The sequence below is a fragment of the Montipora capricornis genome, chromosome 12 (assembly GCF_036669925.1).
Source record: "Montipora capricornis isolate CH-2021 chromosome 12, ASM3666992v2, whole genome shotgun sequence".
Lineage (NCBI taxonomy): Eukaryota > Metazoa > Cnidaria > Anthozoa > Scleractinia > Acroporidae > Montipora > Montipora capricornis.
Window position 1 is genome coordinate 25,295,351 of NC_090894.1, and position 25,000 is coordinate 25,320,350.

The 25,000-nt window shown below is 39.0% G+C and overlaps 1 protein-coding gene and 1 non-coding gene across 4 annotated transcripts; one reads left to right on the plus strand and one right to left on the minus strand.

Moving 5' to 3' along the window:
* Positions 1-3,774: 3,774 nt before the first annotated feature.
* On the minus strand, positions 3,775-3,848 carry Trnas-aga (transfer RNA serine (anticodon AGA)). Its single transcript has one exon. It is a non-coding gene; the product is annotated as a tRNA-Ser (tRNA).
* A 2,038-nt stretch (positions 3,849-5,886) lies between these two features.
* LOC138026969 (uncharacterized) lies at positions 5,887-19,430 on the plus strand. Of its 3 annotated transcripts, none has more exons than XM_068874455.1 (4): positions 5,887-6,201; positions 13,510-13,619; positions 14,823-15,140; positions 17,675-19,430. In XM_068874455.1, exons 1-4 carry the CDS (start codon positions 6,003-6,005, stop codon positions 17,852-17,854), a joined length of 807 nt encoding a protein of 268 aa, XP_068730556.1. In that variant the 5' UTR covers positions 5,887-6,002; the 3' UTR covers positions 17,855-19,430. The 3 variants fall into 3 exon arrangements, with proteins under 3 accessions (XP_068730556.1, XP_068730555.1, XP_068730557.1); XM_068874454.1 differs by lacking the exon at positions 5,887-6,201 and adding an exon at positions 9,185-9,771; XM_068874456.1 differs by lacking the exon at positions 5,887-6,201 and adding an exon at positions 13,067-13,396.
* Positions 19,431-25,000: the final 5,570 nt, after the last annotated feature.

The window sequence follows — 25,000 nt, forward strand, 5'->3', positions numbered from 1 at the left end:
TCCTAACAATGTATGTAAGCTAACCTATAGAAACCATGCCACACTATTACTATACCAGTGAGTGCTATAATAGCTCTGACTAGAGTCACCAAAGCATTACGAGACGGTGATGCCTTGGTGGCGATTTGGTGGTGGCGAGATGACCCTTGGTGGCGAGTTAACAGGTGGCGAGGTGACCATAAACCGATGCAATAATATTTCGAAAAACTCATTACGGTTGACATGTTTCAACAAATCTTTAAAAATAGCAAAGGTCAGTTCAAGAAACGAGTCTACTGCGCATGAGAACTTGCTTGGATGGGTCAGGCAATAATTCATAAAATGTCTTCGTTCATTTGTTATTTGTTGTGACTGCTCACTAATAGTAGTCGTCTTGCATTTTGTTACTTTATCATCGTTTATATTGCCATAAATAATATGTGCTTCTTTGTTTGAGATAATGTCAGGATTAAAGCTTCCACGTGAGGCGTGAGGAACAAATACCTTCCCCTGTATTTGTAAATATAAATGGCGCAATGTTGAAAACAATATGAGCATAGATTTGGAACTTTACCAGCACTATTTAAATTCTGGTTAAGTAATGTGAGCAAAAATATCACATAAAATAAACACAAAATAGTCCTTGTCGATACAAGACCAGCATTTGATCCAAATACCAAAACGTAACAATAACGAGCATGTACTATTTTACTGGGAAAAATGCGCAGTGGACCAGGGTTTTTCTCTATGTCCCTGCAGAGGTTGAACTTACAATATGCCATGCGGTGGACCAGACTTTTAAAAACATCCTTTAATACATCCACATCGTACCGAGTATTCATGATTTTGAAGTTAACTTTCATTTTGCATTTACCTGTTCTTCCACAGTCTTGCAGAAGTTCCAACATGGCGTCTATGATCTTTGTCAAATCTTTTTCTTTGTCCCTGTCACCTTCAGAGTAGTTCTCAATAAAGCATCTCCTTATTAAAAAATTAGTATTTCGACATGCATTGCTTTCAATATTTGCATTCATTTCAGTTTCATTTGAGTTCATTTGAGTTTCTTTCAGATCGCGGACCGACCCGTTTCGAAACTGACACTCGACATTTTTTAGTGTGGGTCTACCGCGAACGGCCTGTGCGTTTGTATGTGTTTTGAGCGTCCCAAGAAGAAAGCGATTAAGCCCACGCAACATCTTCCGCATGGTCGACAGACACTCGAAGGCTGACAACTGAAGAAGGAGGGTTATCAATCACGTAGCTGAATGCTGCTAAGAATATAATGCTTTCCAACTTTGACCAGTGTAAACAGCGGCAGGTGCCTTCTATTGTGCATTGCCCAATCAAAAGATCGCCACGTGCTCTATGCTGTATATTACGAGCAGAAAAAGTCAACAATCATCCGAAGCTAATTGCCATACCAAACTACGTACAGACAGAAAATTAAGCTCCCCGTTTCAAGTACGGGACTTTGTGGCCGGGTCATTTAATTTAGTACGCTTTTTTCGTGCGCCCAATATTTACAGCTGAGGGCTCGGATTCGAGTCACTAAAAAGGAGTCCAGAACTACGGTACGGAGTTGTACCCCGGGTTACAAATGCAAACAACGAAGTCCAATTAGGGTTCTCATGATAAGGAATGTTTGAGTAAAAAATTCCACGGATAAGGGACATTTGGGCGTACAATAAAGGAGATGCGGGATATTTAACAAATTACGGACGCATTGCGTACATGTGTTTTTTTTTTTGGTTTTTTTGCCGTGGTCTGTCGCCCACTTATTTAGTTTTCTAAAAGGTTTGACAAATTTTTTAAGTCATTCCGATAGTTAACTGGGATTTACAATGTTTTTAGGCGAATCCGGTAAAGATTTACAAAGGCGATCTGGGAAGCAACCAAAATTCGCTGATCTAAGGAAACGTTTGGTTAAGACCAGTGTTCTATATTATTTCGAAACAAATTCAACGTACATGTGGTAATACAGTAATTTGACACCGTGTTTGTTTTTCCGCAACTGTCAACTGAGCCGTTTTCGTTTCTCAGGCGTCAAAATGTACCATGTCGATCGACAATACAAAAATTTGCGACCAACAACAAAATTTGCGACATGCAAACATCATAAAATTTGTGCCGCACATATGAAAACTTACCTTCAGAGAAAAACATCTTGAGAGATTTTTACAACGTTCAATTCTCCTACGGTACTTTTCGTTGTACAAGTAAAATCCTAAAATCGAAAGCGACATCGATTTTAGCGGCCGCCTGTCAAGTTACCTTGCGTGCAGCTCACGAAACAAAGGATACATCTGTGAAAAAATGACTGAAAAACACCAAGTGTTCGTTTGCTAGTTTTTTTTTTCTTTCTTTCAAGTGTTGTAAACATGTTAGTTTGTGTTTTTTTCTTTCAAGTGTTATAAAGTTCGGCAAGATGATGTGTACGAATTCAAAACAAAGATCATAATCGTTGATGCTAGTCTAAGTGCGTTTTGCTTTTGTCAGAACTGTCCGGCCAGACCCGTCAGTTTGTCAGTTTGCAAAGAAAACGAAACAATTTGAAGGAAAACTTGCATGACAATCCCTCGCATTCTTCTGAAGGAGTCTATATCATCGTCGAAGTGTGTTGATTTGAAGACTTTCTAGAGTTACTCCTTTTGAAAACCCGCTCTGGCCAGAGAGCGTCCTGAGCTTAAAATAAAGTTAAGCCCCTTCGACTGAAGTTAGTACTTGGATGGGAGACCGCTGCGTAGTCCCCGTAAAGAGAATAGCTATTTTTTTAAAACTTGATTTCATTTTTTATTTTATTTGGCCACTGAAAACTTTTTCTTGTCTTCTTTCTACGCTAGAACGACTGAACAAACTGGTTCCCAAGAAACAGGTCGATTGGAGTGTTTACAGTGGAACGCGCACGAACGAAGCAAACTCTATAAATAACTTAAACTTTTCTTTACCTTTGAAGCTTGCCATTGTCAAAGAAAAAAACAGCTGTTCACTTTATCAAATACTTTCAGATGTGACGTTTGATACTGTATCGATCAGCGCGGCCGGAAAGGAAGAACTTTGCTACAGTGGCAGAGCGGTCTAACGCGCTCTAAGTGCTCTTCGGATATGGGTCAACTGAGGGGGTTCTAATCGCCGTAGGGAAGAAGTATAGCACTACAAGGTTTACAGTAGGATGCATCCGATCGGAACTTAATTCAATATCCGTGGGGTGTGCACATTTGTGACTACTAACAAAAAAAAAGAATCCAGCCCGGTTTTAAGACGTGGTATGCCTTCGGCATCCCACGTAAAAAGGAGAAAAAATCTTTTTTTGTGGAAAGTTTGGATCAATTCCGACGTTTAGAAGTACGCGAAAAGGCAAGAAATGTTTTTGTGATGAGCCTGCGTCTGTCTGACAACAAGGTATTACACAACATCGCATCAGTTCTCATCAAGTTTTTTTCGATTTCGCTCGGATTTGCTCGCTTTGTCCGCTCGTATTTCGTACTTCCAAATTTTTGGAGTTGAAGGAATTTAATAAAACAATTATTCCATTCGCGCTTGTTGGATATGAGACTGGTTATAGCCAACTCGGCGCTACGCGCCTCGTTGGCTATTTACCATCTCATATCCAACGCGCGCTTATGGAATAATTGTTGCTACTATGCATTGCATATGTACTCTTTAGAAGGACTTATCTCAACAAACGCCAAAAAATTCAAAGGTAGTTGAGATTTTTACTCTAAAACTCTCGTTAACCAAGCTTATTAAACATTGATATTGAATGTAAGGAGAAATGTAGACTCGGAAAAATATCCGAGTCCCAGATGGGATTTGAACCCACGACCCTCCGTGATCTAGTCGGATGCTCTAACCACTGAGCTACTGGAGACTCCATGGTAAGCAAGGGTCAACTGGAACCGCATCACGCGGCTACACAGCCAAGTATTGACTAGCACATTTGAAACTCACTAACAGCATCGCGCTGTCACATTAATGCATATCAAGATGCAGCCAACCAACCTCCAAAGTGAGTGTGTTAACGATGAAACAACAACAATGATATTGAATGTAAGGAGAAATGTAGACTCGGAAAAATATCCGAGTCCCAGATGGGATTTGAACCCACGACCCTCCGTGATCTAGTCGGATGCTCTAACCAAAAAAAACAGAAAAAGGCTTCAAGATACAAAGTCTGAAGTTTCGACGTGAAGATATCAAAACATTGTGGAAACCTGCAAAAAAGCACACGCTCACGAAGATGGTTCCCCTGGTCCTTGCATTGGATGACGTAGCATGCAATGAGGTATCTGAGGGAGTCCGATGGCAGTCAATCATTCATTCGCTCCATCTCAAATAATCTATTCAGTTTATTAAACGTTAACGTTTTGTTTGTTTCCTGTGAAGGTTTAAATATAGTATCCCAAAATACAATATTGTTGGCTCTTCACTGTGAAAGATTGGTTATATTTTGCCTTTGATGCGCACAGATTTAACACAAAGTAAAATGCTCTCTTTGAACCTCAATAGTAATATATTGCTTGAGGTGAGAATTTTGATAACAAAATCCCGTTAAGTTCATTTACTAAAAATCTCTCTTCATATTATTCCCTGAAATCTAGGTGATGATCTGATCTCTGCCATAGAAAAAACAATGTATTCTCAATGCGCAAAACTCCGCGATCTAGTCCGCGCATGGGAGTATACCACAGAAAAACACATGGCGCATGCATACATAATACCATGAGGAAGCTCTCAGCTAAGGAGCCTTTAAAAATTTGGTAAAAGAGGAATTAAAAAGTTTACACTGGCTAAAAATTCTTATCGTCTCGGACGTTTCGGCTACAACAGTTGCCTTCTTCAGCAAAGGATAAAAAATGCAAATGTTTAACGGCGTCCTGTATAGTAATATTAAATATCTCGAAAGAATTCCTTAAGGTCCCGAGAGTATTATTAATGACGCTAGAAGTTGTTAATGTTTTTGTATACGCTAGGCAGCGCTATGTGTTCGTTTATGGAGTTCTCATCTCGCACGGAGTGCTACGCTTCAAGAATTAGTCTTTGTCGCCACGTCGGTGACCTGTCAACAATTTCCACATTCTCCAAATCTACTACGATTCTCAGTTGAGTATGACAAGGGAAGTTTGGGGACAAGGTTTTCGGCTTGTTGTTGTCAAGGGCAACTTGCTTCGTTTCCAAGGGTAACTTTTCGGGGTTTGACGTCATTTAACTGGTAACAGTCGCCAGTTTGAATTTAACCGTTGCAATTTGTAGATTTTGGCGGGCTCATCGCTCGTGACGTCAAAGCCCTAAAAGTTACTCTTGGAAACGAAGGAAGTTGCCCTTGACAACATGGTAACTTTAACGCCGAACATTGTCACCAAACTTCCCTAGTGTCATACTCAACTGAGAATCGTAGTATTTCATGACTGTGGAGCATATGGTGTTTGGCCAACAAAGAATTTTCATCCAATGTTGCTATGGCCTTTGCGTGTTCTTTCACGCGTGTTTTTAGCGCGGGTGATGTCTGGCCAAGGTAAACAAGGCTTAAACACAATAGATTAACTGTGCACTTTGGAGTTGACGTTTACAGTTGGTAATCCTATAGCTCCTTTACGTCAGATGACGTGTGGGAAGTGTTAACTTTTCACTCCGAAGGAAGTTGTCCTTGACAACATGGTAACTTTAACGCTGAAACATTGTCACCAAACTTCCCCAGTGTCATACTCAACTGAGAATCGTAGTATTTCATGACTGTGGAGCATATGGTGTTTGGCCAACAAAGAATTTTCATCCAATGTTGCAATGGCCTTTGCGTGTTCTTTCACGCGTGTTTTTAGCGCGGGTGATGTCTGGCCAACGTAAACAAGGCTTAAACACAATAGATTAACTGTGCACTTTGGATTTGACGTCCACAGTTGATAATCCTATAGCTCCTTTACGTCAGATGACGTGCAAGTGTTAAGTTTTCACTCCGAATCAGCTATAAATACTCATTGACAAGCTAGAACTGTTGTCATTCATTGTCTCAGTGCAAATAACTGAAAATGTTTCTTTCTACGAGCTACGCCACGATCATTATCATGATTGCCACCTCGTTTTCTCGCAGCAATCAAACACCAATCAATTTGACCGAAGGACAAGGCCTTGTGATAAACAACCATTGTGGTGCATCACCAATCGACAGCGAGACTTTGTCTCATATCAAAGCCACAGTGGATTACATCGCTTCCAAGACAAACAATGGTAAGGTCATCTCACTCTCTTTTCAAATTAAACCTCAAAGGTATGGTTACACATGGCAGACATACTCATAGTATAACGCTGAAATTCGAGTGTTTTCAGTTGACGGTTGAGTTGTTATCGTACTCCCTATCACACTCTTTCACATCTCTCCAATTTGTATAGGAAATCGCATGATTTCGAGTGCAATTTGTACACTGACTTACAACTAGTCTAAACTACAAAAATAAAAGAAGAGGTTTGAACTGATACAACACCAATAACATCTACAGCCGCGGAGAAAATTGTTGAAAGACTTTGCAATACTCAGTTATGACCTGACAGTTTGGAGATTCGAATGGAATGTTTAATCTTGGTCTAAAACATGCGATTGCATTGAGGAAGCTAACCGGTACTGTTTGTTCCTTGTTTTACATGGCAGCAGGAACTTGCTCAAAGCTTAAGTGTGGTAATAAACAGATACTTACTTAAAACAAGAGTCGAATATTGAACCTCACCGCCTCCGGGGGGGAGGGGGGGGCTCCCATATAAAAAGGCGAGGGATACTCTTTTACATTAAACCCTTAAAGGAGACCAATGTGGGCGTGGCCCAGGCGTTTTCTTACCCCTAGAAGGGACCATGGGGGTAAATTGATCATTGTAAAGCGCCTTTGAGACGTTGTGATAAGGGCGCTATATAAATGCACCACTTTCCTTTACTTTATTATCCATAACACAGAAAAATAAAAAAATACAGCGACTTTTAATGATGGCAAAAACATTATCATCTAATACTTTCACCTGCCTGAAGAAATATAAAAAAATATATACACTTTTATATTTCTTCGCGCGCAACCCTAAGGATATTTTCACGTCTACATATGATTGCGTTTTGCCCAAAACACCCTAAGTGAGACCAAAATCCGAAATTTACACCCCTAAGCGAGACGATGAGCATCCCTCCCCTTTTATATGGGAGTCTCCCCCCCCCCCTTCCCTTCCCGGGCACTGCCCTTCCATATCGCGACGTTGCACCAAAGAGACAATTCGTCGGTGTCCCTAATTCATCTTGCTGGCCTGGGAATTGTTGTCATCTGCACTGACTTCGTCACTACATTTATCAAATTCTTGCTGGCCTTTATCAGAGTCGCTAGCTCCTCACTCATTTCATGCTCGTTCAGATCTTCATGGGGTCCTTCATCTTCATCCACTCCGCACCAACTCGGGCGTCATTCGACACGCGTGATCCCCTACCGTGACATTTAGTTTGTCACGCATTCCTCTCAATAACTTTGGCGTCTCGCGGCTATAGAGTGTTTTCATGTGACGTCTCCGGGAATTGAGCTCTATTATCACTTAAACGTTTTCTTTTGTTTCGGAGGAAAAACAAGGTTACTGATCACGTGAGTGAAAACAGGCATCTTGTACCCTATGGGACCTTACATTCTATTTATCAGGCCCTAGTACAACCTCATTTCAACTACTGCAATATTGTTTGGGGAAACTGTGGACTTTGCAGGACAAACTGCAAAAACTGCAAAACAGAGCAGCCCGTGTCTTGACCTACTCTATCTACAGGGTCGTAACGAGATATATATTTTCGTAACTGATCCGATATTTTTACCCAAAATTTTGATCCCGATCCCAAAAATGATGAGAATCTTGATCCCTGATCCCTCATTCCAAGAAAAATACTGCTGATCCCGATCCCATGCGTTGTGATTCCAGATCCCAGAGCTGTGATCCTTGATCCCTTTTCAGACCTTTGATCAATGATCCCATATGCCTCGTTACGACCCTGCTAAATATGACGCTCATGTCAACAATTTATTTGAACTCTTAGGATGGAAATCCCTAGTCTCTCAAATGCAAATTGAAAGAGCAACAATGGTATTTAAGTCCCTACAGGGACTAGCACCTGAGTATCTCTGCTCGAAAACTGTCCATCGCGATTCTGGTTATTGTTTGAGAGATTCTGTGAATAAGGTAAATGTTCCGCAACCGCGCACAAACTACTACAAAAAACAGCTTTAGCTATTTAGTGGCGCAGTTTTGTGGAACAGTTTGCCATTAGAGCTAAGGAAAGCAGAGTTCCTCAATCAATTCAAACGACTGATTAAAGAGGTTATGTAAGCCATTATTCTAAACACGGCATTCATGGAAAGCAGCTTTTATTGTATGATATTGAGTAAGATAGTTAATGTAGTTTACATAGTTCAATTTATAAATTTTTAATTGTACATTTTTTTTTATTTTTTTTATTTTTTTTTTGTCCACGGTTGCTTGCTTCAAAACTTTCTATTTTAGTACTTACAGCAGCCTGGGTTCTTCTTGTGCAAATTGGTGGTATACTGATGTTGACACCTCGTTACGCTCAAAACTTATTGTACCAAGTTTCCGGTGAAATTATTTCAAGTAACTCATATCGAAGTAAAAAGGAAGATATTGTTAGTAGCATCTAACGATGGCTCGTCTTGTTTCGGTACAGCATTGTTTGTCGTTTCAGTGATGACAAGTCCAGGCAAAAGTTGCAACCAACCTCTTTTACCCAAGTTATGTATAGATTGTACTCTTAACCAGTCTAACGGGTTTCTATGTTTTGACATGGCAGCTGCATTTAAGATTACCCGAGTTAAGCTAGTTGGGGGTCATTGGGAAATCACTACACGCTGAATGGAGTTAGGGGAGTAACTATGTCAAATCTTCCGGCAAATGTTTTATCTTAAAACAAATGAAATAGGGATTTATTCAAAAAGCAATGGGAAAAATTATTCTCGTCACTAACTTGTTCTGCGAGCACATTTTTAGCGAATAAAACGCCATCCGAACTGTTGAAAAAACAGCGATATCGAAAAAAACGAACTTTTTAATTACTCTTACAAGTTGTAACTTATCGCTCTGTTAATGATGAAAATGATGAAAAAAAGGTTAATTGGATTAACTTGAATGATTGATGGATTATTTCCGAATGAAAAACGCTACGTTTTTCTGGCGTTTCGCACGCATAAACTATTTAAACGATGAAATGCTATACTGCAGTCTGGACTCCAACTGTGATCGCAGTCTCGGTGCGGGTGATCTATTTTAAAAGGCGGGAAACTGGAACCTTGCGCAGTTGAAACGATACTTGTCACTGTCGGAGTTTCCCGCTAGATCAAAACAAACGCGAAATCAACCGGGAAAGTTCCTTAATTAAGTAGAGAGGGAATATGTATTTGGGAAGAGCAGACAATAACTACAACAACTGTGTGCCTTCGAAAGCCACTACAGACCGTGAAGAAAATTATTACGCAACGTTAGCTCAAGGAAAAGAGTTCCTAAATAATGCTGCGTTAACAATGAGCACTACCAACGTCTATGATGCTAGCAAGCAAGATCTTCATTTGGAGCCGATGTATATCGACGTTGTCTCTGAAGTACCTACAACAAGAAACTTATCTCGACGATCAAAATGCTTCATCTTTTGGTTAATCATATTGACGCTGGTTTCATTAAGCTCCCTTGCTTTCACTGCTTTCATCTTTTACAATTTTGGCATCATCAACAAGAGCATAACCTCACCTGGAGACCGTAGCCAAAGTGTTGCATTCAACGGTAAGAATATTTTGTCATAACCACTTCACATTATGATAAGCGATACAACGAGAGAAGAATGGTCAACTTTTTTTTTTCATGAGCAATGCGCTATGTTCCATTCTCAAACCCAAACATTCGTCCAAGCTGCTACAAACAACTTCATCATATGCACGTCTATAAAGAATTGTCTGTTTTGTATGCACAATGATGCCATTGATAAAAACCGAAAAAAAAATTTAAATCTTTAAACGTATGAAAGAATGAGGGAAAATATCCAGTTTTTCCTGTTAGTAAGAGAAATCACGAGTTTAAATGCAATTAAATACGTCGTAAATATAAACATTTTTACCCTTGATGAGTTCGACCCCGTACCGTTAGGATGTTGGTCACGTGCAGTTACGACTGCCGCAACATTGGGAAAGATTGTACTTTGCTCGTTCGCTTTTCCGGAAAAAGCTGCGTGTATTCGAGTAATGACTAGTGCTTTTTAACAGCTGGAAACCGTATATCATCGCACGGACATTTCGCGATGAAAAATTTCAGGTTTGCCGATTTTTAAAGGCAGGTCTTGGTTGTCGGAAACGTTTCAATCAGACGCAAAGTATATCCGGTGGGCATAAAATGACCAAATGTCCATTGAGTTGTAAACCACGATAAATATTGCGGTTATGCAATTCGATGAGGTTGTTAACGGTCTCGTAGGTGTTTATTTTCCCAAACAAAAAGTGATCTTCTTCTTCTTGACCTAGCTATAGCAAATTGTTTAATTTATGACGCGTTGTTCTAAGAACGAATCAATTCGGCTGCAAAAGAAAAAAGCTGGAGTAGGATTATGGCCACAATAAGTCACTATTATCTATTATTTAATTAAATTCATCATCATTCCACCTCTAATTAAGCTATTAGCAGCATAATTTTACTTGACTCACTACAAACATGACCAAATCAGTAAGCCGCTGATACCTTACGAAAACAACGGGGTTTTGGAGGGGGTGGAATGGAGAAACACTTGATAAAAATTGTTGTTCCCTTTGGTCAATGCAGAATTATTTTAACAATCTAACATCCCTTTCTCGAAGCCTTCGAAAGCCACGTAGCTAGACGGTCATGTAATTGACTGTCGCTCTATTAAGCAAACCGCTTATGACTGTGACTGAAGAGCTTCCAAGAGTCCATTGTTTTACATGCTGTCAAAAGCCGCATTTTTTTCCATTTCTCTCTTCTGGTCTTGTTTGTTTCTTACCATGGAAGACAAAAGTTTTATGACGCAAAAGAAATAAGTCTTCCGGCAATTTTTTCGGAGGGGCAAAAATTCATCGTCACGGCAAATGACCCAGATACGATAAAAGGCGGTTTACAAGCGTTTCTGGGGGGAAAAAAGAAGAAGCAAATTGAGGAAAGTAATGTAGTTTACTTTACGGGCAACCAACCTATTTAAAACTACCGTGGTACTCTAGCTTGGCAGAAAAACAAACAATTCGACTTAGGCGCACTGGCATGAACTTTGCACTTTGGACTTTAGACTTGAGGGAGTGCTGAAGGCTTGTCGAGACAGGTTGGAAGTCATTGGCAGTTACGAGTTCCTTTAAATTTACTACCACTTCACTAAACGTTCCTGAGGAACTTTGTACGTACTTATTTAAAACAGTGGATACAACAAAACGTTCTATTGCGCATGTGTGATGCTATGCCAGAAAATCGGCTTTTTGACAAGAACTGATGAATTCATTCAGTTGTGCTCTTTTCTAGGCGTTTGACTTTGTAATAAGTAGATCACGTTCTTTGTTAACTTGACTTGAGCCGGGTTGAAAAAGAACCACTTGGCGCTTTTTTAAAATCGCCTTTTGATGTTTCCTGTCGTGGTCAACACACCAAGCTATACCGCCTTTTGCATTGGTCTTCTTTGTCTGCCAAAGCTTACTAACAATCACATGAGTGTAACAGAAAACGCATCTTCTGGTTAAATCTGAGGTCAGGCTGGCCAGATTAACTTTCAAAGAGGCTTCCTTGTTTGTCTCTGACATGTCGGCTAAATTACGCTGCAAAACGAATAGGTACCCAAACATCTATGTATCTGTTTCCTGATGATGACTCAAGGCGGACCCGCTCGCCAGCCACTCATATTTGGAGCAGATGACCCCTGAGCTAACCGAACTTGAACGCTTCAAAAAAGCGCATAATGTTCTGGTCGAGAGTGTACACCTGTTGCTCAGTCATTTGAGCATCGGACTTCTATGCGAGAAGTGTGAGTTCGAAGCCACCGGACTTAACCTCAACCGGAAATGGATACTTGGATAAGAAAAGTAAAACCCGTCCTGCAACCCACTTCATTGCTCATAAATTCCGAGGGACTCTTTACAAACTTCCCTATGTTGTGGTGTGGCCTATCTTTCCAGCAAAAATAAATGGCTGGTCCAAAAAAAAAAGGTTTATGCTTTATCAGGATGTCTCAGCAGAAACCGCCATCAAGGGACTTTGCCGTTCGCTGAAAATGTAGGCGTAGAAGCAATATTTCGTAAGAATGATATACTCCGCTATACTTCGTTCGTAGCGTTCTGTTTAGAGTGTACAAATACGCGCGGTTACAATTCTGAAGTATCTGGCATATCTCGAATTTGGAGCAAATGATCTAAACTTTTATAGCTCTTGGCAACTCGACATGTTCTCTGATCCAACAATTTTAATTGTATTGAAATCATGAAGCTTTTAAGCTCTGCCGGAATTAAAATTCGTGTCGGACATTCTTCCAGTTACTCAACTTATAGGCCAACTGTTTCACCAGCAGATCTTCCGGCAGATTTTAAAGTAAATCTCATATCCAAATAGTGTGAACCGAACCTCAAAGTTATCTTTTCCCTTTACTCTACTGTACGAAGGCGTTAGCTAGGCCATGCTCTGGAAAAATACTTCCCTTGAATGTTCATGTAGCGGCCTTCTGACGCTCCAAGTGATAAGGCGTTCTTTCATACTTAAAACATACTTGAAACCTTAAGTAAAATCTTCTTTCCACACAAATATCTGTTATGGAATTTCAGTAATCCTCTTAGTCTCCATGAGCTTTATCAAGATAAAACTCTAAGTGATATACTCTTGAGTCAATTCTAAAATAGATTCTTGGTTTTCACCCACGTGACAAAGCGGCCATGTTGGTTGGCAATACAAACACAATTTCTTTTGGTTGTGACTAGAATTAGGTGAGACACTTATAGACTGCGTATAGAAAGTATCAAACGATCTTACTAAAGTTTTGCTAAGTTTAAATATGGTGTCACCAGAACAATTGAAAACTAATCACTAGAGATCAGTGCCTGACCCAACAGTTATTCTCTGCGTAAACAGTGTTGTTTGTCTGCCAAAGCGGGTTAACACTGAGGTTGTCAGGAATTGCCACGAACGTCACCAAATGTTATACCTGTATATGTGTCACGAAATGTCTCACCTTATTCCTTTTCGCAGAATTTGCATAATAATAAAGTTCACTTCCCAGCGGCCTAGCGGAGAGTCTTGCCAACCAACATGGTCACCAGGACGTCACATGCGAACCAACAATACTGTTTTAATTTTCCGTTGTTCGCTTTCAAATCAGACATTGTTACCTCGTTCTTAAATCAAAACCCAAATCTCCTCCTCTCAGTCGAATATGGTGCGGAAGAACTCTTTACAAAACAACGATTTAATCTTGACCAAACTATCATAATTGTACACGACCTCGCAAAGAACCGCAATGCTAAATATCACATCTTTTCTATTTTTCAGGCCAAAATTATTCAGGCGAATTAAGAACTGGGCTTGCCTCTTTGAAAACTGATTACGAAGAGAAAATTAACCAGCTTTCCCAACAAGTGACTTTCCTCAGAGAAAAACTGGTAAGTAACAAATACAACTGAAATAGAAGCGCACAAGGTGACGCAAAGTTGGTATTACAGATGATCATGTCCCTTCATGCATCTTTGGCACAATCCTAAATGTTTAACTGTGATTTCAGGGATTACCAAACATTCAACGATCATTTAAAAACAATTACACTTCACCAACTTAACTGTTTTTTCCATACGTTAGTGTTAGATGTTTGTTTGTTTTTCTTTTTGTTATTTATTTGAGCAGATTGAAGTTTTGGCAGCTATTCAGCTGAATGTGGACCTCCTATGCCCACCGACCCATACTCTTCCTAAGGACAGGCACAACCATAGTTAATCTAGGCACTGGTTATGAAACCCTGGGAATTTCAAAAGCAGGAGCAATACAGTCGCAATTAGATGTTGAACCGACGGTGACCCTGCTCAATCTTTTGTTTTTGGTTATCAAGTTAATTTCGAATAAATTAGTCGAAGCTTTTGATTGGTTATCCTGCCGAAAAAACGGTGTTTTTGTCGGGTTTTGTGCAGGGTCAATGCCCGAAAAAGCAAACAAAAACATGAAACAAAGAAACTTGTCGAGTTTCATAACCAGCCTACATCTATTAACTATGGCACAACACAGGGAACTCCATCCCGTACTCTTCTCGAATAGTGAAGAGTAATTGGTCTTTAAAATCCCACGGGGAACTTTGTGGGACGGGGCCTACGGTTTATAGTCCTTGTCCGAGCAGACTTGAAAGTCAAACCATTTGCAGATGAAATTACGGAGGTAGAACTTTCTCCCCAATTATTTTAAGATTCTGAGTTTTGATTCGGCCAGGGTTTGAACCCGTGAGTTCCCGCATGGCAACCCAATGTTCATCCAACCGAGCCGCCGGTTTGCGAAACCCATAACTGAATTATTCTTGGTACAACAAAGCACGAGAAAAAAATTCGTTCAAAGCTTACACGCCAGAAAAAATTGTCCTTTAAAAAAAATCCTGCATGGATAATCCCCCTACTCCCCTTCCCCCCCCCCCCCCACTCAGTTCGGCTTATTTCTAATGGTTCGTCCCTTATATGGTCACGTTCAACGTCTTCTCGCAACAGGGATATGAGCTGATAACCTGCCATTATCAATCAATTAAACTTATAATCCTCCTTTCACTGACACCATGAGCATCTAGTACTTGGTGACTCTTATTTACAACCTCTTGCATGTTCATTTCGTAGGCTAATATCAGTAAAATGCCGGGACCACCCGGGCAAAATGGTCCCATGGGACCTCAAGGCCCGTCAGGACCACCAGGCTTGAAAGGTAGAGACGGATTACCGGGATTACCCGGAAAAGCGGGGGCACTAGGACCAAAGGGACCACCGGGTCATAACGGCATTAATGGCATTCCTGGATCCCAGGGTCCCCCTGGTCCCCCTGGTTCCCCCGGACCGAGAGCTGCTGGGAATTTCAGCTCTTGCAATTACAAAACCTTCGTTTCAAATGTAACGGCAGGTGTGACTGCCTTAACTGACGCGTCCATATTGGAGACTAAGGTAAGATTTTTTTTCTCTTATCGCTTCTCTTTTAGTACGAAAATTTTCATATGGTGCTCCTTTTTTAAACATTACCAGGAGTCCTGACACTACTTAAACCACTAAATTTGGGTCACAATATACAATACAATACAACATACTTAAAGACAATGACTTTATTTTGCTTCGAATTTAAAGATAGCAAAAATTGCTAATATCTCAGAAGAAAAAAAAGTGGAGGCAGAAACATGATTAAACTACAAATAAAATTAAGAAATTAAGAAATTCTAATTATATGACCTGTAATAACATGATAGCAATAATATGAAAAAAGATATATGCATACAGCGTTAATATGAGATGCCTTGTTAAAGGAAAGTTCTCGAGACTAGCATTGGTCGCACAAGGAACAACATTGATAGTCAAATTCTACAGTTCTCAAACCGGTCTTGAAGGCAGAAAGAGACGGCGATGAACGCAGGCACATTATCTGGCAATGAATTCCTCAACTTACTTGCATAATAGAGAGCTTTAGATTCTAGAACGAGAATGACTTCGAGTACGAGATTTTCTCATAGAACAACAGGCTCAGTTACCAGCAATAAGAATAACTGAGCAACCTTTACTGTTAACAAAGAGTAAGATTAAGCGTACGGGTTATAAATTTCCTTAGTATTTTCGCTAAAAACGGGCAGTCAAAACTCGTCTTCGCCGTAGAATCTAAAGCTCTCTAATAACGGAAGGAGTGCAGGCCAAACCTAGTAGTATCAACACTAGGTATAAAAAGTTTGCCTTTCCCTCGTAGATTAACAAGCAAGAGTTGCGTTCAACTAAAACATCCCAAATGTCATGAATTCTTTGAACCCTTAGGCTTGGCTTGTTTATATTGTCTAATAATTTTCCATAAGAGCTATTATGACCTCCGCAAATTATGGTCCTTACTTAAATTTTGTTTGAAAAAGACTGACCGGCAAGTCATCGCAAGCAATTCATGTTTCATAAATCGTGGCATGTCAGCAATGTTATAAACACGTCCCTGGTCTTCTCATAGTTAATCTACATCTATTAACTATGGTCTTCTTGAAAGGACTGATTTCACTAGAACTAAGATTTGCGTGGGAACAAATTTAGGTGTGATTCAGGGTCTCAACAAAGCCTTGCCATCCCTATAAAGATGACATGATTTATTTTTCGTAGTTACAGTCGAACTTGTATATAACGGCCACCCTCGGGACTTGGGAAACTGGCCGCTTAATACAGGATCACTAAAAATACTCATTGGGCGTGGTCTAATGTCAATTTTAATGGCGTATCATACAAATGCACTTCATGCAAGGAAACAATAGAACAATCAACACTCTTTCCAGCGATCTACTGGCTTTAAACAAAGTTCAGTGCCAACTTGCAACTTATTAACCGGGGTTTAAAAACACTAGGCGTACCCGATAAAACACGTGCTTTTAGTTTTTTGAACGGCTTAAAAAACATTCCACAAAGGGTGTGTTCCTCTGGACTCAAGACAATGCTTCAAATTGTGAGAGGTGAATATTAGCATACAAGAAAAACAAGCTATGCCTTATTAGTATTCTTTATATAAAGAACATGATACTAACGAGGAGTGTTTTATCAGGATATAAACCTCATACACATGACGTTTTATCGGTGTTTTGATAGGCTGTAAGGCTCATGAATTATTAATGAGTTTTTTAGTATACCATAAAACACTGCTGCTCGTTTTTCAAACATTACAAAACACCACATAAAATGACATACGGTCTAGTTTCCGTTCAGGGTTGGCCGCTTAATACAGGTAAAAATAACAAAGAAAGACAAACATAGGACTGCCACAGTGTGGCAGCGGCCGCTTAATAGAAGTGGCCGCCTAATACAGGTAACAAATACAGCGTTTGTATGAGCGAAAAATCGGGACTTTGAAAACTGGCCGCTTAATACAGGGTGGCCGCTTAATACAGGGCCGTTATATAGAGGTTCGACTGTACTAGTAGATAAAAATCTCTCATGAGGAGGAGATCTCTAAAGATTAAGTCCAAAAGAGGGAAGTGTCCGCGTTGATGGTAAAGATACTCAGTTTACACAAAATGCAATTTTATTATATCTCTCAGCTAGTACGCGCGCTGCGATTGGCTAAATTTGTAGGCTGACCAGCTGTCCAGTCCGCTAAATTTAAAATTTCGATAAAACATTATCTAGCAAGTTTTTCATGTCGTTTCTGTTACATAAACTTGTAAAACTGTTTGAATCTTGCAAGCAACTATTTCAAACAGCCAAGAAGATTTAGTTTTTCGGATTTTGACTCGGGAATCTTTGTGGCAGTTGAACCTTCCGCTTGGCTTTGACTAGTTTCCTTGCCTGCGCGCCGGATTAACCTCAGAGATACAATAAATATCTTGTTTTTTTCCCTTTGATTTATGGCCGCGCACCTCGCGCTTTGGCCATAAATCAACGGGAAAAAACTCGGTCCGTAACTTACCGGTAGGTAGAAATAAGGTAGAAATAAATTTATCAAATCTTGTTTTGCCGTTTGCCACCTACAGGGCAAGAAGATAATAAGCGCCTCGTGTTATTCAAACGATGCCACCACATATGAACTGTTACAATACAAAGGACAAGATGGTTTGCCTAAATACAGTTGTGTTTGTAATGGTACACGCAAGGCACTTAAATCAAACGAATTAATGTCCTGCAAAATAAACTACTGGGAATGTGAACTTTGAGCGCTCTCCGGCTCAGCCTTTCAAAGAATCTGGTTGTAGCACTGGTTATTAGATTGACCCGACGAAATTCTTGGAGTGTACATGAGCTAATTTTGACCGACATGGTATTATATGAAAAGAATTAGTGATAGTACGGTTGAATGAGTGAGTCTTTCGACAAAAGCAAAGATGCATTGAATTTGAAGTCAACATTTTCCTTGATTTAACAGACATCTCTTCACACTTATAATCATTTAGGAAAAAAGAAAATCTATATTGGGTAGAAAGAGTTAATGTACAGGTTTTTTCATGCAAATCCCAGATAATAGCAAAACCTTCAGCTACAATAAGCGACCAAAGTAGTTGAGACTACTGAAAAGACCACCATAAGGTAAAATTCATCTTTACGTTACATTTGCATTCAGTCCCCACCCCTTCCCCATTCAATGTTGATGACGGAAAAAGTAAGTCGGTGATAAAAAAAACAACGTTGTTAATGGATGAGGTGGGTAGGTTAGAGCGATTAAGGGGCGGAATTTCTCCAACAAGGCAACATTCCAAAAAAGGGGTAAGCTTATTGCAGGCCGCACTTTTTGTATACGACCTTTCAACGTTTTAGTTGTCAGAAGTAAAACAACGTTTTAGTTGTCAGAGGTAAAACAACAAAAACAACAAGAATTACTTAAATTTGACTAAGGCTTTCGTTCAAGTGAGAGAAAAAAAGACCTCCCTCTTGAGTAAAACATTAGACGTTTCTGTATCATATGTATAGGCTTGGCTTCCTGAAAGACTACTTGAAAAACGAAGTGAATTTCATCTAGTCTTAAACCTTTCATTCGTTTTCAAAGAGCTTTTTTACATCACTTGGAAAGCCCTGCATTGACGAATCGATGTATGAGTAAACGAATAAAGAAATATGTATATGGAAATATATTATAATTCTGTAGGTAAATAAATAAATGTAATAAATATTTTTGTAAAGAGAATTGAAAGTGTATTTTATATGTACAGAAAATTAAGTGGGGACGAAGAAAGTTGTCCTTTAGTTTCATGTGTCTTCTTTGCATGTTAAAAAGCTGTCAATGAAAATTTTTCGGAACTTGTAAATAACGAACTTTCTCAGGGTCTCGTGTCTCGGAGCTTTCAACTTCCATATCTCTACTTGGAGTGATCGCAGACAGTCTATATTTTAATCGGCTCCCAGCCAAGTATGGTGCCACGTAGCCAATCAATACACAAGGTCTTTTTCTACGTCAGAGAGGCATAACTTACAAAAAGAGAGTAATTGAATCCTGAAGGTCTGTGAAAACGTTCACTCAATTAAGTGGGGTTACTAGTTGCTAGCTCTGAATGCTGAACTCTTGAAACTTCCCCGCGATGTCATATCTTATGTACACTGTAAAGCAAATATAAGAATTGAAGCCAATTTTGTTGGTTTTATGTAATTTCAAAACGAAAAGATTGTAAAGATCACTATTTATTCATCATTGTGAAGAGACCGTAGATTTTAATTAATCAAGTTATGTACGTTGCAACTGCTGTTAAAGAATCATGTATTGAATCGATTAAATGGATACAATCAAGTTAATTAGCTCACAGAAAATCAGTGTCTGTTTTTTTGCTTTTTTAAGAACGTGTTTTGGCGCGTTATGGCTGATTCGTACCGGTCATCACCGTGCACTGGACGACTTAGTATTGAGCATTCCTCTGCAACTCTACTTCTTCTCCTGCACATCTCCCACGTTTTCCTCCCTATTTCCCTCTTCAAGAGCTATTAGCGAGTCAGATGTGTTCGAATTTTGTAAGCTGAGAATGGGTTGCGCAGAGGTAAACCGTTACAAATATTGCCTCGTCATTGAGTTAATTGCCTGGGGAGCGCGCAGTAGGGAAACAATTAAATATATGAAACATTCCATTCTATATAATTCAGTCTTAATTCAATCGTAATTCGTTCCGCGTGAGTCTCACGAGACAAGTGTTGTTTATTTTTTTAATATATCGCCTAAACATAGACACCCAAACAGGAAATGTCTTGGAATGAGGAAAGGATATTCTTGATCAAAACACTGTGCTGTGGGCTTGGGAAGGGCACATCCACTTCAATCGATGACAGAAGCGGAAATAAGCACTTACATCCAATGCATGCCACGCTTTAATCTCGAGGCTTGAAAAGACCAAGAAATGACGAAATTATGATCAGCGCGTACAAATTACAAAGGTCATTTTTCTGGGATGTGAAAAAATAACGGAGTTTGTTATTGTCAAGTTCTGGGCAAAGTCCAATTAATAAAACTAAGCGCAGATGTTCCCTTTCAAAGTTCTGGTTTCTGGGTATCAAAAAATGTTGAGAGGCAGGGGTAGTAGAGTTTGGAGAGTTTTCTTGCCAAAACCCAACACAACCCACCCCGGCCGGCGTTCATTCAGCTAAGTTGTCAACTGGCCGAGTACAAAAAGGTTTCTTTTCTCGACAGTGTGAAAAGGCACAAAAGGGTTGAAAATAACTCCTGAACAGATTAAGCAGTACCTTCGTTTAGTAGGGAAGAAAATGATGAAGGCCTCTTATTTATTTACTTCAGGACATGCGTTCGACTGGGAAATCGATTTAGATCGAACACAAAATCGGAAAATGGACTTTGCCTTGGATTTTGCAATTTAAAGCATTTCCCAGCATTCTAGCTGAGGAAATCTAGATTTCTCAATCACGAAGACCTTTTAATCTCTCATCAAATTCCCACATGCTACCTTAGGAAAACAACGTACTGAAATGTCGCAAAAAATGTAGCACGATGGACTGCAACTTAAGTGAAGACGGTTTCGGTTAAATAATCGCGCGCACAAGCAGTCTTACAATGCTTTTTGCGTATACTAATAGAGGGACATGCTACCAACGTAAACCTAAACAAAACCTGTTAAGGGGGCTTAAACCTGTTTCAACACGATCAAGAAACTGTACCTAACAACCCTTTATCAAGCAGCTATGTTGTGGTTTCCTTAAAACAGCAGTTGTTGCAAAACAAGACGTGCTTACTTAGTAGTGTGACGAAAAGGTTGCCATAGAAATATCTTGTCTTTAGAGCTTATATCCCAAAAACGAACTATGTGACTATCATTTCTTTTCGCTGGAAATTAATTAACAGGCTCACTTGAAACTCTTTGCAAAGTTTAAAAAATTCCCCTGGAGTGGATTCAGAGCTACCTTCACAACCAGAATAGTTAAGGTGGCTCTGAATCTACTCCAGAGAAATTTTACTTTGCTAAGAGTTTCAACTTAGCCTGTAGATCACTTTCCAGCAACAAAAAAATGTTCGTTTTCGAGATTTAAACGTTTTCAAACAAAATATTGGGTGCTTTTTTCCAGTTGCTATGGTGACATTAGGCCACAACGTGAGTGCATCTTGTTACACAAAATTGCTGTTTTATATGGTACCGTAATATTGCCGTTACTGCTGATGCACAAGGACAGTCAGAATTAGAGGCAAGATGTAAAGGTGCTTGTTCATTAAATGATTCCTCATCACTTTCACCATTGCCTTGCATATCTAATTGAAAGTCTTCATTTTCCTGATCATTCAAAGAATCAAAGGAATGGACAATATTGTTGCCTTCACTGTTTCTTAAAGCTTCCAGAGCTTCTGAAATAGCATCTGCATCAGGTTCAAATGTTGCTCTATTTTGTTCAACAACAAGCTGCACTTCAGCTTCATAGAATTTTGATGCATATGTTTCATCACTGCCAATAAGATTATCTTCATTTCTCCATGGATAATACAGCATGAGTAGGTGATGAAAATACTCCTCAGGCTCTTTTGTTTTGTTTGGTGTATGGTATCGTATTACAGCCTTAGTTGTCCTGCATTTCATGACTTCATTAGTGTTAAGTAATTTAATTTTAGGTGGTAACAGGCCAGTGACATCAGCATTTGTGGTAAACTGAACATGTAATTCTGTTGCATCATCTGTAAGAATTACTGGTTGTGTATCATTTGTTGTGGCATCAGTTTTGTATTCTTTGAAGTAGTAAGAAGCAAATTCAGCTAAACATAACTTATCAACAGCAGAGATTGTGTTTGGCCTGATACTATAGCGTTCTATTATATTGGATTTGAAAATGTCTGTACTATCATCATCTAATTCATCAAGTTCTGGCTGGGTCTTTGCGACTCTAACTCTTTTCTCAGGCAAATCAGTGCTTACAAAAACTGTTTTCGGAAAAACTTTTCTAAGCCAAAGTTCAGGCATACACCTGTAAACACATTCTTGAGAACTCACTTCTCTTGTAGAAAGAAATGCTGCTCCTATTTTCCTCAAGCTGTCCCTAATAGTCAAGTTTGACTCTTTACCCTCTTTTGCTGCATTCATGATCGCCTGTGAACATTCAGTTTCATCTTTTGTGAAGTATGAACAAACATGTGTTACACATTTGTAATGATTAAAGACAGGTTGCAAGTCAACATTAGCTCTGAAACCTTTTAACCCAGCAACAAAATAGTTATTGATGAAACAGCTATCAACTGGTCTTTTAAGGTGCAAAGCAAAGTCTGAATCACCAGACACAGATAAGGCTCAGTAATATTCTTCTTCTGTAATACCTAATGAATTCAGAACTTGTTCTTCTGTTTTAATGGGATCATACTCTGGCTTATTTGGATTTAACACTTTGTCTATTTCTTCTTTGACTAAACTTAGAACTTCATTTCTTTTGGTTAACAACTTTGTTTTTAAATTCTTCATTCAGTTCTTGGGAGAGAAGCTCTGCTACAACTGTTCTCTTTGTGAAGAACTGACCAAAATTAAATCTGCATGGAATATTTCTGTATTTTCTACAAGTCTTTAAGTGATTATGCTTTTGATAAGTTCCAACCAATTCATATAATCCAGACTCGATATGATTATCTGGTAGGTATGCCTGAACATGAGCATCAATAAAATCTATATAGTCTTGTTTAGTTTCACATGTTAACCTTGCGCGATCACTGGTCCATATTAATGCATGCAGATGAGGTGACCCTCTCATCTGAAATTCAGTGCGTAAAGCATAATAACTATTTTACCAATAGGATGTGCGCTAGTGAGCAGTACTTCAGTAAAAAATGTTTCAACCCTATACTGAAAATGCTTTGCCACAACAACAGGGTTTACATCAAGCATAGAGCACCTTTCATTATAAGACAATGCTTCAATTTCTTCTTCAGTTAAATTATGGCCTTGTGTTCTGCCAATAATCTGAAACAACTCAGGCCATCTAAGGTCAGCACAAGACAATGTCATAAACCATGTTGGAATGCCAAGCTGTTTCACCATGGCTAAAATTTCATACATAAATTTTTGCCAGTATGGCGGTGTCCCTGGGATTTGTCTTAGAAATAAATAGGCCTGGTCTTGACATATAAGATTTTGTAAACTTTGGACATTGGATCTTAAACATGATGCAGTAAGAGACTGTCCATGAACTTTTCTGAGAGCTATATTAATACTATCTGATACTTTTTTCTGTTCTATTATAAACTGTGCAAAAAATAAATACTCAGGATGCATTGCAAACCTGCCACTATAATGTAAAAGGCAGGCATTGAAGTATTTTGTAGGTGATAATTTAACTGCTCTCTCTTCAGCATAACTAAATCTGCCCTTTGGAAATAATACTGGAAATGCTAGTTCTTCGCAATGTTTGTCAGTCATGAATGAAACTGTATGTTTGTTTTAACCTGGAGCAATATTGAAAATTTCATTTCCAGTGGACTTTGAATTTCTGTTTTGCTCCACATTCACAGGATAGTTTGGTAGAACTGACTGTAAACATGTTTCAGTAGTGGGTGCCCTAAACTCGTTCAAAGGATCATCTCTTTCTTCCTCCTTTTGATCTACTGCTTTCTGTTCACAAGAGACATTGATGTCTGGAGACATTTTGCCTTTGTTTTCTGAATTACTTTGCAGCTGTAGCTTAGTGAGATTGGTGTCAATGTTTTCAATATTAACTGTTATGCTTTTGTACAAAGGGTTATTCAATGTGAGCCAGTTAAGGGCATGTAGCACAAAGTCAGGCCGTACAGCTTGAAAATAAACATGACTTCTAAAATCAAGCTTCCGTTTCAGCCTTAGCATAATTATTCCTGACCTTTCAGGGGGTCTAGGCAAAACACTGCACGTCCTATCACATTCTATGGGCACATTACAGATAGCTCCTTTAATTTTTCGTTGCTGACCTTTGGGCATAACTACTATTTTTTCAAAAACAATGCGCTGAGCTATAAGAATCTGCTCAAGTTTTTCTAGACATTGTAGTTCTGAGGGGATTTCATCAACCATTAATTTATTTTGAACAGCTTGGCATGGCATTTGTCCTTTAGACAACTTAGCATTACATGTTTTACAGATGTATTCCTTGTTATCAAATGACTTTTTCCCTGTAAAAAAATCCTGAATGGCATATTTATTTAATTCTCTGACTGTTTTTCTATAAAGAATTCTATTACACACAGAACATATGTAGTAAGGGCCTTCTCTGATTTTTTTTTGAAAACATGTGAGACAGGAATCAAAGTCATTATGTACAGTAGCTTTTTGTAGTTTTGCATTACTTTTTACTGCCTTCCTCTTTGCAAACAATTGTTCTTTTTGGTTGCTTTCCATGTTTTGATAAGCTTGTCTTGTTTTATGTAAAAGTTGTTGTTTTTCAATTGCATCCATAGCTCTATATTTTTCTGCACAGGAAGTAAGAAGATTTTGTTTCTCATTTGCATCCATAGATTTATATTTCGCTGCACAAGCACTCAAAACATTTTTCTTTCCTTTCTTGTAATGCTGGTGACGCTTATCCAAGCGGATCTTTTTGTTTGCAGGTTCAAGTTGTGCATAACAGTTTCTCCGTTTAATTGCAATTTTGGTTTTCTGGTTGGAAGACTTATGGCATTTCAAAATCTTTTGTTTTTCTCTTTTCTCTAATGGACATGTACATGATACACACTGAATATAATACTCTGTTTCATGACCATTGAGCTTGATAGTTACATATTCACAGACTCTTTGAACTAAGGAATTTGCATCACTTTCTTTATGTATATCAAGCTCTTGATTCTCATTCAAGCAAATTAAGAAAAATGTTGCATTTCTGCTGGTTTAGTGATAAACACAACTAAAACACATCATGGGAAAATGAAGCAAAAATCC